A 17,383-nucleotide genomic window follows, 5' to 3' on the forward strand; every position below is an offset into this window, starting at 1 on the left:
TGATCAATAAAAACCGACCAATGACTGAGGGCTCTTGCACGTAAAGCAGATCAATTCACTTTTGAAACTGAAAGCTGTTGGCTCCGCTCCAAACTTCAGATCCAGACGTCACATGACTAAAATCTGGCTGAAATGTCGAGCTAAAAACCACAAAGATAAAAATGTGTGGCTTAGAACTGGATAGAAAGTCAATATATGACAAGGCAACGCTGATCGTCAAAGGAAATACGTACCATTACAGGAAACCAGATTAAACACACTCGATCTTAACTACACAACTCAACCAAACACATAACATTATGTCAATTAAATACATGTTATCAAGTACTGTACTTAAGTACGGGTTTGACACTTCAATTCTATACTTGTGGCAAATCACAGCTAGTATCTTGCTACAGATTCTCACTACAAAATATACATGAATTATTAAAGTATGATGTAGTATATCAGTTTTAAGTATATAAAGTAGTTAAAATTAGCCAGCTGTAAGATTTAAAAAATACTTTAATCTAAAAAGCGCGATTCTGCACCATGAGAAGTTTTTTATTTTGAAACTTTACGTATATTTTGAAGCTAATACTTTTCACCTTTTACTAAAGTACATTTTATTTCACAAGTTTCCAGGTAACAGGGGATTTCAAAACTTTAGGTTGACTACTTTCACGAATTGAATGCAGATTTTTTGACCTTTTAATGCAGAAATGTAGAGAACATCGAGTCAAATACCTTTAGTGGTAGTAGTGGCTATCAATTTAAAACCCTAGGTATTTAAAAATAAAAGATACCAGCTCAATGTGATGGATATATCTGGTTACAACTTTCTAGGCTAATAGTCTAAAGGCCCTGACACACCAGGCTGAAATCGGCCGTTTTCGTTAGTCGGACGACGAAGCGTGCCCTGTCGCCCAAACTCAATTTGGTGTGTCCCGCACCGTCGGCCGTGACACGCCTTATTTGGCCTTTCATGGCCGTGCGTTGGCCACAGGCAGTCGGACAAAGAAATCACTCTGATTGGCTGTTCAGCTAGCGAATCAGTGCATGAGAAGCGAAACGGTTGCTTGAGAATGTCTTCCACAAGCAACACTCCAATGGCTGATAGCTCCAGTACCGCACGAAACATGTTTTCGATGGACGAGAGTGAAAATGGAACGCACACGCTATTTGTTGTTTGTTTATATCAGTCTGTTCTTCTTCTCTGTCTTCCGGTTGTTGCCTCTTTTGAATGACGAATACACACTACCGCCGCCTGCTGGTAAGGAGAGTTATTGCCACTCACGCATGCGCAGTTCGTACGTGCTCGGCTGAAGTCTTTGCGGTGTGTTCCAGTGCGACACATGGCCAAGACGCAGGAGAACACGGCGACGCAACAGTCGGCGTCGGCGAGTTCTCTGGTGACTGCTTGGTGTGTCAGGGCCTTAAAAGGTTCTTTAAAAACACAGTCAAACCATCTTATTGGCATTTTGACAGAGCCTCATGGAGGTAACATCATGAAGTTAAATGTCCTAAGTGTGAAGTTTGAATGTGAACACCCTGTCCTGTTGCATGTCAGACACTCTGTGATTACTCAGCAGTAAGTAACTCACATGTGACTCGAGCACAGGAAGTGACAAAACACTCACACTCAGCAACTTGGTTAAACACTCACTGACTCCACTTCCTGTTTATATTTCCAGGCGTTAGGAACTGTTAAGCGCAGCAAAACCTGAGTCTGGAGCTTTCAAACGGCACCAAGTATCCAAATCACTCCTTCAGATTGACACGATTTCACCCTCTGTCTGAAACCAGAGCCCAGTCTGCTCTGATTGGTCGACAGCTTAGAGATGTCCCGCCCCTTAGTCTATCACGTACAATGTGTTAGAGCGCTAGCTAATAGAAGCATGAGTGTTACATATTGATGTCACTATGTTCAGGAAGTAAACTAAGGAGTCCAATGGAGGCGTTTGCAGACCATTTACAAACACTAAAAACTTTATAACACACTACAGAAAAGGGAAAACCCCCCTAAAAAGCAGAATAGTTCCTCTTTAAGTGACATATTGAATTCAGGACTTGCATGTATAACAGAGTATTTCTAAATTGTACTACTCCTACTTTTACTTATATTTGGTGCTTCTTCCAACACTGCTTTTTAGGCATTTTAATGCGAAAATGTTACATATATACAGTGGAGGAAATAAGTATTTGATCTCCAAAAAGAAAAGAAAAATCCAGAAATTGACATTATATAAAATGCATATAATGTCAATTTCTGGATTTTCTTTTTGATATTCTTACTCTCACTGTTCAAATAAACCTACCATTAAAATTATAGACTGTTCATTTATTTGTAAGTGGGTACACTTAAAGGGGACCTATCATGCAAAATGCACTTTTTGATGTCTTTTATACATAACTTATATATAATATAATATACTTTGAGCTCCATACTGTTTCAGAAATAATCCTTGATAATCCATGATATGGCGTTTCATCACGGCAGTATTTCGTTTAGACAGTAGCTGCCGGGTCCCGCATGAGCTCAGCCCCCTACTTTTTTTTATCAACTTTTTTTTGTTTTTTGTTAAAGCTTTATACCCCAAATCAGCACTTTTGAAACAGGAAGTGAAATAGAGGGATATGAGGCATGGCTAGAATGGGTGATCTGTTTGGTATTTTGAGCAAAACACTTCATAGACATGTTTTTTATATATTTTTATATATCTGAGACCTATGCTATTGCCTAAAAATAGCATGATAAGTGACCTTTAACAAAATCTGCAGTATATACTGATTAACAGTTTAATTTGAGGATTGTTTTCAGACCATAGTATTTAGACTCTTACTGGAGTAAAGGATCAGATTTTATTTTCACGCAACTGCAAATACAGTGTCCTTAAATGTGAATATTCTCTCATACTGTACACTGGTTTCTCTTTTCAGTGTTTCCCAGGTGTATCTGGAGAGTTTCTTTCCTTCAGTGAGGTCAGAGTGTCTCTCTGCCCTTTGCTTCTCCTGAAACACCAGCCTCCCACCGGGCCACACGTGAATAATGAATTCACCAAGACCTCTTTAACTCTAAAGGAATGCAAACAGCCACAAATAGAGAGCATGTGTAGTATGTGATACACGAGGAAAAGCAAAGCATGTGAAATCTGGTGCTTTAAACGTTCACACAAAGCCAGTTTTGGTTGAAATACTTCCGATGACATCTTCTTTATGTGTGCAGAGTTTATTAGAGTGCACTCAAAGGGCAGGAACAAAACACAAGGCCGTAAATCAGGCCAAACAAAAACCTTGAGGAGAAACAAAAACAAGTCTCCCGGTTCTAATGATTGGTTTTTACTGCAAATCATTAAAGTGACTCTGAGAGAAACGCTGCTTGTTGTTGGTTCAAGGATCCTGGGAACTGAGGATCACCTTGGAACTAAATCCATTCTGATTTGTGCTATTTTTCAACGAGGGGCACCTTCTCAACTGATGGATCTGTTTTTAACAAAAGAAAAAACATTCCTTAAGAAATTGGACATCAGTGCCAGGAAATAAAATGAAATATTTTGTGTAGGAATCAAACATTGAAATTCGATAAGCCTCATTTTAAAATATACTTTGATCTGGTTTTATAAAAAATGTAAAATGCTGCCACACATTTCCAAAATACAGGGATTATTTTTGTCCCAACGAGGCCATTGTTTTGTTAAATCAGCTAGTTCACTCCATGTGGCTGTCTTGTTTAACTACATTGTAACTGGTTCATACTTGATAACATGATTCATTATTAAATAAAGTAGATGTAACTAACTCAAATCAGTAGGCAGTATGTATAACTTTAGTATAGGTCTGAAAAATGTAAAGCCAAATCTCAACATGGACTAGTTTTCAAGATAAGTCGCATGAGACTAAATACAACAATTTATGTGTAAAAATATCTTCTGAACTTAATATTTTGGTGCTTCAGGGATTTTCTGGCGGCAGCTTGAATTGAGACATATTAAAGATTGTCTTTTTGAACAGATACATGAAAAAAAAAATCAAAATCCTGAATAGCAAACTCAATATCAGTCAAGAAATTGTAATTGAGTAGAAACACAGGCCTTGTCCTTGAGTCAGGAAGCACAGCAGCAGCCTGTTGTCTTTGTGCCACATGAGACTAAAGCTACTGATGTAAAGGAGATTTACTTTGAGATAAAAGAATTATTCGCAAAGCGCTGCTCTCTGTAATTGCATTAGTTTCCCATGAGTGACCTGCTGTCACACTTTAATTTGATTTTAATGAGTCCCATAGTGTGCTCCACTGATGTTCCTGTAATGGCTGCTGCCTACAGTTCAGTTCACACAGTGACCCGCTGGTCACATGACAGTCCAGAAATCCTAAAGTCTCACGTCCGATCCTTCATGCACCGCTGGCTGCACCGCTGGCTGCGCCCCCCCCCCCCCCCACACACACCCCCGAGAGGGAGTCTGTCACCATGTAAACGACAGCTAGTGTGTTTCTGTAAAAAGGCTCACTTCAGTCACTGTTATCATCAAAGGAACACACACACACACACACACACACACACACACACACACACACACACACACACACACACACACACACACACACACACACACACACACACACACACACACACACACACACACACACACACACACACACACACACACACACACACAATAATGTACACCTTTTTTGCTGAAGTTGCATTTCTTGTGTTTTTATTACGTCGTATCATCGTTTTAATGTGTTACTACTACAACTACTACTACTGTGTTTGTACATTGACCCTTTAATTTGTATTCCACCTAAGGATTGACCCGATAAGCCTTGTGCCAAAGCCTTATCTTTAACTTGTACTTTAGTTACTTTAATGATTTCACATTTCTATTCTACTCAGACGGCTCTTTCAAGTGTACTACAGTGCACTAAATTTAGCATCGTGGCCACCAGGAACAGCCGATATCTTTTTCCAGAAAAACATTACGCAGATGGGTCAAACATCAATAGCAGGGGCGTATTTTTATCCTCGGTGATGCACACACACTTAGCCTCGTGTCAGAGGAAGTTCAGGCCCCATTTGATCATCTCCTAAACTCATCTGAGACACAGCGAGGCACCACAGGAGGTTGTGACCATCATAAACTGCTAATGGGTCTAGTCTAGTGTGTGGGAGGGGAGACATTACGTAAGATGTTACCTTAAAATAACAACTTCTAAATCATTTCGATGCTACACCGACCTGCTTTAAGGAGAATATTTCCTCTGTCAGCCTTCTGATGCACTTAGAGAGCGGGTCGTATACAGCCTCTCGAGAAAAGTGCCTCTAGCTCTGTGGCGCTAAGTTGATTTTAGTGAAACTGGATCATATTTTATGGAGAAAATGTTTTCTAGGTTCCCTGTGATGTCATCCGGATGCTCTGCCCTGAGATTAAAGAAGTTCCTGATGGACACAAGGCTATTTATGTTGCTAGAGTAAAGCTAAACGCTGCTAATACTAGCTGTTGTAAGCTCGTTAGCCGTCAGCTAGTTAGCGGGTAGCTCAGTTAGCGGTTCATTGAGTTAGCGATTAGCTCAGTTAGCCATGCTACAAGGACTGACACACACACACACACACACACACACACACACACACACACACACACACACACACACACACACACACACACACACACACACACACACACACACACACACACACACACACACACACACACACACACACCACACACACACACACACACACACACACACACACACACACACACACACACACACACACACACACACACACACACACACACACAGCAAGATTTGTAATCTTGGAAAAAGACAATTGTTATTAACGCATAGACGGTTACTTGAATTTTTGGTTATTTTTTATCAAGTTAATTATAGAAGTTTAATTTACCTCAGTGTCCCTGTAGTTAATTTAATAAAACCAACACTTGTTTTACGCTGTATCCAGAGCTGGGCTTCTTTCTGTTGGACTAAAAAGTAATATTATTTATATTAAATAGTGTAAATAATGTGTTGTGTATTATGCTGTTGTTGCAAAACTGTCAATTTGCTATTTTTGGATCTCAAGCAATGTAATAACATTAAATGCACATTACAGCCGTCCATATTTACGACAGCAGTGTGGAATTACAGTGCACTCTGAAACTGTGTTCATCTAAAAATACCAATAAGTGCATTAAGTTGCTTTAAGTTGCTGACTAAAAGCAAAAGTTAAACACTGTGGGAGAGAGTGGAGAGTGTAGTGTGGGTGAGATTGGCTAACAGAGGACCGTTGTGTGTGTCCTCTCTGATATCAGGACACATCACATGACGGAGCACAATCTCATGACTGAGGCCGGGTGTGGAGGTGTGAACACATGAGGATCCTGTATAGCATGAAGCATATAGTATGAAGCCTAATTAACGGTGTCGTATATTGAGCAGTTTTAATGTGCAGGAATATCGCATTCTCACAACTCTCATGTGAGGAAAGTGTGTTTGAGTTCACCTAATGGAGCCGTGCAGCGACATTCATGTGATGTTTATAGATTAAATCAACTGGAAATAATCAATAGTAATGGACTCTTGACTATAAATAGACTTTCCGACCTCTTCATACAGTCGGCTCCAACCTGTCAGTCTGATAGTGACGCCGGGAAAGTCTTCTCACACTGCATTGAGAGAGAAAACGTGGTGTACTTTGGTCCTGCGCAGAACAATGTTACACGCCCCCTCAGTGACCTCGGTCCAACACATTTTTTCTCAGTGCCGCTGCTGTGAATTTCCATTTATCTCCTGTATCAAATGACTGAAATCCACTGAAGAGTAAGGGGTGGTAATGTTTAGGTAATTGGTCAGATAATACCGAGGTCAGTCTGAGGTCACGCAGTTACGAAACAGCTGCAACGCCCTGTCGGTGACTCAGGTCTGAAGCAAGGTTTTTAAAGAGAAAGAAGGGTAAAAAAACAACGAAAGAGAATACTCTACTAGATCACATATTGTTGAGTGTTAAACAGTTCATACTGCATACATTTTATGACCATCTAGCAATTAATTAATGATACCCCACTGCAGTCAGCATGTGTCCGTGGGCAAGACACTTCACCCCAAATTGCTCCTGTGGGGATTGTCCACAGTACTGGATATATGTTAGTCGCTTTGGATAAAAGCGTCTAACAAGTGACATGTAATGTAAACTAATATATTCAATTATATTATATCAATATCCAGGGATGCAAACTCATCAGGTATGAAAAAGGTGACAAGGATCCGAGCCCCCCGACCCCACGGAATATCGGCTTTAAAATGAGGAATAACAGAGGATTTTAGCAGTCAGAACAACTAAAGCAGCAGTTAATAATAACAGAAACGCCAAAGAGTCACATCTAATAGAAATATATAAAAGCATTTATTTTAATTGTGTAGCAGTCAGTTTATACTGTTGAGCATTTTGAAAATGTATTTTCATGCCTCTGTGCAAGGCTTAGTCTTTCTATCTGTATAGCCACTGGTGTAAAGTAACTAAGTTCATAAACTCAATTACTATACTTGGGTACAATGTTGAGATACTTGTACTTTCCTTGAGTATTTCAATGTTTTGCTACTTTGTTCTTCTTCTCCTCTACAGTTCAGAGGTACATGGTGTACTTTTACTCCACTACATGTATTTAATACCTTTAGTTACTTTACAGATGTGGATGAATGATGTGAAATATAATCAAGTGTTAAATCAGACTTTAGTTCCACCTGGAGTAAATTCACAAGCTACCCTGCAGTATACAAAGTCATTCAAACTAGCTGCACCTTTACCAGCTTTGAGAACACTTTCATGATCAATCATTATAAAACATATCATATATATTATTCTGAAATGGACCAATCTGCACAATGACTACTTTTACTGTCGCTACTTTCACTATATTTTGATGATAATACTTTTATACTTTTACTTGAGGAACATTTTGAATACAGGACTTTTACTGTAACAGAGTATTCCTACACTCTGGTACTTCTACTTTTACTCAAGTACAAGATCTGAGTACTTCTACTTTTACTCAAGTACAAGATCTGAGTACTTCTACTTTTACTCAAGTACAAGATCTGAGTACTTCTACTTTTACTCAAGTACAAGATCTGAGTACTTCTACTTTTACTCAAGTACAAGATCTGAGTACTTCTACTTTTACTCAAGTACAAGATCTGAGTACTTCTACTTTTACTCAAGTACAAGATCTTAGTACTTCTACTTTTACTCAAGTACAAGATCTGAGTACTTCTACTTTTACTCAAGTACAAGATCTGAGTACTTCTACTTTTACTCAAGTACAAGATCTTAGTACTTCTACTTTTACTCAAGTACAAGATCTGAGTACTTCTACTTTTACTCAAGTACAAGATCTGAGTACTTCTACTTTTAATCAAGTACAAGATCTGAGTGCTTGTACTTTTAATCAAGTACAAGATCTGAGTGCTTGTACTTTTACTCTAGTACAAGATCTATACTTATACCACCTCCGTTTATAACCTATGAAAAAAGCTATTAGAAAACGAAGGCGAAAGCTAACGTTAGCAGATATGTGATGCTAGTTAGCTAGCTCAACGATAATATTGCTACAGGAAAACTTTTCAGTGCACATCACGCTCTGCCGCTCCGACAGGGAGCTCTGATCTGAACACCTGAACGGCCCGCTCTAACAGCTCTTCACCAGCGGTCCAGTCTGTGCCACAGTGACTCCGGACCACACAGTTAATATTAACGAACGCACCCGTAGGTAATGTAGCTGCTGAAGCTAGACCCTCATCCCGGAGCAGCAGAGCCTTATTATACATCCATGAGCAGAGCAGACAGGCAGGAAGACTCGAGCACACAGCTCGCGCTTCATTATAATATATAAAAAAAGAACACCATGCGTGTCATGATGGCACATAACAGCTCGCGGCCACAGATTAGTCCGGGTCCCAGACCCCCCCCATACCCCAAAGATATTGTTATTGCAGATCGACATGAATCACACAAACGACCTATTTTGGATTCAAAACGGCGAATTTCGCCGAAAGGTGACAAGTTTGCATCCCTGAATATCGGACTTTAACTGCACGATTATCCTATGTGAATTAATAACACTCATGTACAGGACGGAAAGACATAGAAATTAAATAATAATATATGTTTTTATATGATATCAACATTACATTTTGTACATGTTTTCCAGTTAGCGTCAATACCGATATACTAGGACACCAGACATATATATATATTATTTATTTTAAAAGTACTATTTCTTGTGAAAATGTCTCTAAAATGTGGAGATTTTCTCTGTTTAATATTATATCAAATTAATATATCTTTGGGTTTTGGACTGACTACACAAGACATTAAATATATCAACTATTTTCAGACATTTAATATTGAAACGTTAAAAATGAAAAACGATCGGCGATTTAATTGTTAATACAAAATAATCTTTAGTGGCGGCCTATCTTACATTCCCCGTGCAATTCCCCATAATTGATTGACCATTTTTATCCGTGGATATCATTTAATTTCTTTTTACAAAGAAGAGAAACAACCTGCACACAGGTCACTATTTGTTACTAGTATTAAAGCCAACCACAGGCAGATCAGAGGAGGGTAGCTTATAAAAGGACGGCTGTAAAAGATTAATTAATTTGGCATCAGTGTATTTATTTTTATTTTTATTTTTTATTTAACCAGATAAAAGCATTGAGATAAAATCTCATTTACAATGCTGACCTGGCCAAGAAGGCAGCAACGTTACACATAACACATAACACAAACATATAAAATACAGAGAACATAACTAAGAAAACAATAGACGAAAAAGCAGTCACTACATTGTGCACATTAGGACAGTAAGAAAGGTACACTACTTATTACTGCAAGAGCAGCTGGTGGTGAGGACCTCAGACAACTTCAATTTAAAACATGCTATAGAGACAAGTGCCCTTAGTTTTAGGCGTGATTGAAGGTCATTCCAAGACCAAGGACCATAATAAAAAAAGACTCCTTTTTCCAGCCTCAGTCCGCACAGCAGGAACCTGGAACCGTATCCAGGCACTGGATCTGAGGTTGTAAGAGTCACAAACTGGAGCAAATCTGGCACATATGTACAGTTGGAAGCTTACCTAAAATGGCGTTATACATTCATAAAAACCAATGCTGAAGTGAGGACCATCCAGTTTGGCTATACAGTGTGTAATGATGAGTCTTATAGAGTGCATTTGATATATAACGCAGTGCAGCATGGTAAAGTGGGTCAAGTTTGGCCAAAACAGTGGGACAGGCAAATCTATAAATGGTATCACCATAGTCCAGCTGGGACAGGAATAAGCCAGAGACCAACCTTTTACGGGATGAAATTGAAAAACAACATTTAAGTCTGAAAAGGAAGCCAAGAGTGAATTTCAATTTCTTTGTTAGAACTTCAATATGGTGTTTGAAGTTCAGATTACTGTCCAACCAAAAGCCCAGATATTTGTATGTATCGACAAACTCAACAGAGACGCCATCAAGGGTGTCAATGGAGAGGCAAGAGGACGCTGACTTGGGAGCAAAAAGCATTGCTTTGGTTTTCTTACTGTTCAATAGCAGTTTGGAATCAAGAAGTGCATGCTGCAGCGTGATACAATCTGATTTTAAATTGGAAACGGCCATATCCAGAGAAGGAGCACATGAGTATACAATAGTATCATCAGCATACATATGATAGGTAGATAATTGCATCTGATTACAAATATTGTTTACATATAATAAAAAGAGCAAGGGGCCCAAAATAGAGCCCTGTGGAACTCCCTTCTCCAAGGTGACAGGGTCAGAGACAGTACTACCCAACCTGACGCATTGAGTATGGTCGGTTAGATAACTCTGAAACCAGCAAATGGCACTATGACCGAAACGAGACGCCAACATAACATTAGACATAATGTGGTGATCTCCAGTGTCAAATGCTTTGGCTAGGTCAATAAACAATGCAACACAAACAGATTTTTTATCCAAAGCAGCCTTAATATCGTCTAAGGCCCCGCTCACACGAGGCCGTTTGCGTTTTATGCACAGTATTCGTATTCAAAAAAGTCTTCCGTTCACATGCATTTGTTTCATTTAACGTGTCTGTTCAAACGAGGCCGCTGGAAACTCTGTAGTACATATGCTGGGACTGTAAGTGGCGCTGTACTTCCACACGAGACCGCTCGAAAGCTGTAGTACATATGGCGGGACTGTAAGTGGCGCTGTAACTTCCGCCACAAAATACACCAAAAGCAGCGAGTATAAGATCCCCCCCGGATGTGTGTGAGGCACAAACAAAACAAACAAACGAAGATGGCTGTTATTCGCGCAAGAAAGGAGCTATTTTCGTGGTCCGACGACGAGGTGGAACTTCTTTTAAGTGTAACACTTGAGTATAAGACGACAAAAATACAGGATAATGTAGACTGGGAGTCCTGCAAGCCTAAATATACGGAGATAGCCGACTTATTTCAGGCGCAATATCCGAGGACCCCGACTGAAAAAGATTTCCCTCACGAGAAGAACACAATTTCACAGGGCCAGCTTACAGCGAAACTAAAACAGGTACAAGGGGACTTGTTCGACATGGAAGAGTCGTCGCCCGGACCAAGTTCATCCCCGAGTTTGGAGCATTCCACGGATTTGCCAGAGTCGAGTGGATCCAACGGAACTCTGCCAACTGCTGCGGTTGTGAGTCATCGCAGGGATCTGCTCCAGGTATGTTCATGATTTCAATCTTAAAGGGCTTGCTATATACTATGATGCAGTACCTTCCACTGAAAAAACTGAACCGGTTTAAGCTTGGTAAAATTAGAAAGTATTTAGAGCTGTTTTATTTGTAAAATGTATTGAGAGCTATTTCACAACATGCCTTTTGTGTTCTGTTATCTGGTGGCTATGGTCCTATTGTGTATTAATTCAAACTTTCTCTGGTTTATTATAGGCACGGCTGGACGGCCACAGAAGTGACCGCATGAAGAGGAAGCTTCCAGCTGAACATGCGGTGCAGGAAGAGCTGCGATTAAAAAGCCGGATGTTGGACTTAATGGAGGAAGCAACCAGCCGCAGCGCAGCCAGCATGGATCGTATGAACAACACCATGGACAACATTAATGTGACTGTACAGAATGGCCTTTCCCTGATGAGCCAGTTCATGCAAGTTCATACTAACAACAGTGGATATGGACACTTCCAGGTGCCCTCATACCCACCCCGAAGGCCACACACGGCCACACCAAGATTAAACCCCTCTGTACCACACACCCCACAGCAACAATCTCCTCCATATTCATTCAGGCGGTCACTGGATGAGGAGGAGCAGTAAAGCAGTGAGCTTCTTTTTTTTTCACAGCACTTTTTGGTCAAAGGAAGTCTGTAAACATTTTTATTTTTAACTCCACCAGACTTTGTACAAATGGAGAATCACTTTTTTTTTAAGCCTTTTTTTTTTAGCTAGCAAAGGTATTTTTTTCCCTTTTACTGTGTACACATTTATAAATAATGTTATTAATAAAAAACCTTATTAAAATAAAAGAACAGTCTTGTCTTTCATGTAAGGGTCAATGTACTCCGCAAGCACTCTCCTCACTCTCTTTCCTTCTCCCTCATTACAGTCAGTGAGATATCTATATCAGTGTGTGGGAGGCTATAAGTCCTTTTCACCTTGTAAACCTAATTTTGACTAAATACACCACATTTATGAAAAGTAACCCCCCCCTAGTGTCAAATATCTGAACTGTGATATGTCACATTGGGCCTTAATGGTAAAGCCCAAACTATTGTTAGGCATATATTATAGTCTCAGATATATAAAAAACATGTCTATGAAGTGTTTTGCTCAAAATACCAAAAAAATTACCCATTATAGCCTCATTCCCTTCTATTTCATCTCTGGAATCAATATGATCAGTATTATGCATTTCACAAAGAAAGTTTGCATTATGATTTTTATGAATTGTATAAATTCAACTTTGATTCAACATTTGCTTATATTACTTTTACTGAAAATCCTCAAATATTGGTTAAAATACTATTTAGAGAAGGGAAGGTAACATAATCTTAACAGGTTAATATAATAGTTTTTTACTACAGTGTATGTACTATGTTTCGCTAGTGGCCAATACAGTCTGAAAATACCATATCAAAATGTACGGTTCTTTTACTATATGTGTAAATAAATACGGTACAAAATATATATGGACAACCTGACTCGGTAGAATGGGCCATATAACTTCATTCATGAGGATGATGACATTTGTTGCACATTAAGTTCAAAGAAAGTCTGGAAGTGGTTGCAGCCAATTTTATTTTTAGTTTCACACTTTTGACATTGGAGAATCACATAGTTATTTGCTTAGTTTCACACATGTGACATGCATTAAAAAGTACTAAAAACAGTTAGGATATAATACAAAAAATCCTGTAACAGTCCTCAGATTTAGCAGCCAGGTACATATACCTAGCCAGGTATATGAATATTGTACAGCAGCCTGTCGCTGAAGGAGCTGCACAGTGAGGACAGGGAATGTAACAAAGAATGTTTATCACATCTTAATAAACACCTTTAAAAAAAATGTACAGTCTATGTACATACATGGTATGGCCTCCTCTTCGTCCACAATCTGTTTTTTCAGAGCAGGGATCTTTCCAGTTTTTAAGTACATGTTTAGCTTGGAATTAGCAAAGACCCGTGCATCATGCACACTCCCAGGCCACTTTACCACGACATCCATGAATCGGTACCTGTAATCACAGACAGCCTGTACATTAAAGGAATATTTTCCTTTCCTGTTGATGTAACTAGTGGAGTCGTTAGATGGCTGCTTGATTTCGATGTGGGTTCCGTCCACTGCTCCTAAAGATTGTGGCATGCCATGTGTACAATGGAACCCCTCAACCAGATCCGCGGTCTCGGGCTCAGTAAAAGGCAGCTTGATGTATTTTGGACCCAGGTGGATGGTGATCGCTCTGCATGTCTCCCTAATAATGAGGGACAAAGACGGGCGGGAAACTCCGAAGGCGTTAGCAGTCTTCCGTAGCCTTCCCTCGTCGCTCAGGTAATAAAGAACCGCAGCAACCCTTTTCAGTGGATCAATTGGCGCCCTCATGTTTGTAGTTTTCTTCTCGATATATGGGCGCAGTTCTTCAGTCAGGGCAACGACAGAGGCTTTGGACATGCGGAAGTTCTCCCTCCATTCATTGTCCACGACAACGCCATTGACAAAATTGTCCCACCAACTGCTAGTTCTGCCCGGTCTTACCCAAAACTTTCTCCTGGTCGCCCTTCTGGTTGTTCTCCGCGGTGGATTTAGCCACATGTCGTGTATGTGGTTCTTCATGTCCACTAGTTGCTTGTGGTTGTCGTAGAAGCACCGTAGTTGTAGCACTAACATATTAATCATGGTCAGTAGCGTCTGGAGCACAACAGCAACCCTGTGATCCGCCATTCTTGTTGTTGTTGTTGTAGAAACAAATCAGCAATGAGGCGGGGGAGAGGTGGGAAGAGGTGCGAAGAGGCGGGGCTGTCGTTATTTTTTTCAGGCAATATTCGTATAGAGGCGATTAAACGGACTCGGTTGACCCCCCAGAGCGTTTCGTTTGCAAATCTATCCACCTTGGGACCCGTTATCGTTTGTGTGGTCAGTTTCTATCGGCCTCGTCTAAATAATAGGGCTATACGCACGCGAAACTATGCAGATACAAGCCGTTTTCTCCTCGTGTAAACGGCGCCTAAGACTTTCAGACTGGCAGTCACAGTACTGTGCTTTGATCTGAATCCAGATTGCATAGGGTTAAGGATGTTGTGTGAAGTTTTAGCTGAGTAGAAACTAGGAACTCAAGAATCTTTGATAACACAGAAAGATTTGAGATAGGGCGATAGTTATTCAACTCAGTGGGATCACCAGCTTTCAAGAGGGGCGATACCAGAGCTTGCTTCCACACAGCTGGCAGTGTGTGAGTGGACAGGGAGAGATTCAAAATATCAGTTACTGGTTGTGCTATAATCTGAACTGCAATTTTTTTTAAAGAACGGGTCAAGGCCGTCAGGTCCGGCAGACTTTTTAGGATCAATTGAGTGCAAACCCTGTAAGACTTCAGAGACCGAGAAATAAGCTAAATCAAAAACAGGGGAGTTCATCTCTTGACTAGGGCTGTGAGTACGACCATTTAGAGAGTCATGACTTTGCTCATCAAAAATGTGACCAGTCTTTTTGAAGTGAGCATTGAAAGCGTTAGACATACCATCTGAATCTGAAATAAAAGAATCACTGACCTGCAGTTTTTGTGGGAAACTAGAAACCTTCTTGTTCTGAAGTAATTTAATTGTTTTCCAGAATTTAGAATGGTCATTAAAACCATTCATGACAAAGTGTATAGTGTCACATTACCTTGAAATCATTAGCCAATTACCCACCCTCTTCCTGCTCTGTAGCTGCAACATCAGAAACATTTTGACTGATGCTTGAGGACAGAAAGTGAAACAACAAGAGACAGAGGAAATGACAAAGCACAAAACAGTAGAACATATTTTTAACAACAGTAACAGCTGAGTCATGGAGGACCAACTGCTGAGCAAGAAAGGACGAGTGCAGGTGTGCAGTCGCTCACTTCTGTGTTGGCTGAGTGTTTTATCATTTCACAGCACACACACACACACACACACACACACAACCACACACACACACACAACACACACACACACACACACACACACACACACACACACACACACACACACACCACACAACACACACACACACACACACACACACACACACACACACACACACACACACACACACACACACACAACACACACACACACACACACACACACACACACACACACACACACACACACACACACACACACACACACACACACACACACACACACACACACCACACACACACACACACACACACACACACACACACACACACACCACACACAACACACACACACCCACACACACACACACACACAGAGGAGGTTGTGACCATCATAAACTGCTAATGGGTCTAGTCTAGTGTGTGGGAGGGGAGACATTACGTAAGATGTTACCTTAAAATAACAACTTCTAAATCATTTCGATGCTACACCGACCTGCTTTAAGGAGAATATTTCCTCTGTCAGCCTTCTGATGCACTTAGAGAGCGGGTCGTATACAGCCTCTCGAGAAAAGTGCCTCTAGCTCTGTGGCGCTAAGTTGATTTTAGTGAAACTGGATCATATTTTATGGAGACATTTTTTTCTAGGTTCCCTGTGATGTCATCTGGATGCTCTGCCCTGAGATTAAAGAAGTTCCTGATGGACACAAGGCTATTTCTGTTGCTAGAGTAAAGCTAAACGCTGCTAATACTAGCTGACTGGGTGTTCTCGACCACACACGCACGCACGCACGCACACACACACACACTTTTATCTAGTCACATTCGCCCCAGATCTTCAAAATGTCACTGAGCAATGTCCTGAAACATCTTCTCTAATTCATCATGATTGTATTTTTGTCTGAACACTAAAATGTCTTGCTTTTCATGTGTTCAGTTTTCCATATTGCATTTCAATTAAATAAATAAAAAACGACACCTGTGTAATGTATATTGTATTCTATGTTTTTGATTTGAATTGTAGTTTTAATTATAGTGTATTCTTACTTTTTCTTTATAGTTCATATTGTTTATTCTATAGATACTTTATACATATGTCTTCCTGCTGTTCATATGTACATATTTACTGTTTATACAATACTTTTTACTCTTGTACAAGGGGTTTATAACCTGCCGCTGCTCAATGACACAATCATTTAGTATTTTGAAAAATCATAAAAGATCGATCTTGAAACCAAACATTCTGCTCAATATGAAACAGGTCAAAACACAACATATGGTCTGTTAATGTGCTAAAACATGGTTTGATTGTTTGTTTCTATAATGTGATTCCTGGATATTAAATATCAATCTGTAATTTTCTGAAATACTCTCAGTAAAATGTGTTCTTTAAAGGTCCCATGTCATGGCCATTTCTACTGATCATAATTCCATTGTTGAGGTCTACTAGAATAGATTTATATTGTTCAATGTTCCAAACTCACATTGGTTTCTCATACAGCATCTCTGTATAGTATGTGTATTCACTCTCTGTCCTACACGGCTTGTTGGAGCTCCTGCCCCCCCCCCTCCCTGTGAGCCCAGTGTGCTCTGATTGGTCAGCTCGCCCACTCTGTTCTGATGAGTCTACTACCGTTACAGCGGAACATCAGTGATTATGTGTTACAATGGCGTTTGTTAGCAACCAGAAAATGACACCAGTAAGGACAAACAGATGGCACCCCCCACCAGCGCGTCACAGTTTCGCCGCTGAGAGTGTGTGTGTGTGT

At 40.1% G+C, this 17,383-nt stretch overlaps 2 protein-coding genes across 2 annotated transcripts in view; one reads left to right on the forward strand and one right to left on the reverse strand.

Annotated features, from left to right (window-relative positions):
* nme7 (NME/NM23 family member 7) overlaps nt 1–17,383 on the reverse strand; it is a 47,606-nt gene that overhangs the window by 4,345 nt on the left and 25,878 nt on the right. The gene's annotated exons all lie outside the window — the stretch shown is intronic.
* Nucleotides 11,219–12,497, forward strand: LOC117497726. The gene is made up of 2 exons (XM_034149731.1): nt 11,219–11,720; nt 11,947–12,497. Exons 1-2 carry the CDS (start codon nt 11,280–11,282, stop codon nt 12,325–12,327), a joined length of 822 nt encoding a protein of 273 aa, XP_034005622.1. The 5' UTR covers nt 11,219–11,279; the 3' UTR covers nt 12,328–12,497.

The sequence above is a fragment of the Trematomus bernacchii genome, unplaced genomic scaffold (assembly GCF_902827165.1).
Source record: "Trematomus bernacchii unplaced genomic scaffold, fTreBer1.1, whole genome shotgun sequence".
Lineage (NCBI taxonomy): Eukaryota > Metazoa > Chordata > Actinopteri > Perciformes > Nototheniidae > Trematomus > Trematomus bernacchii.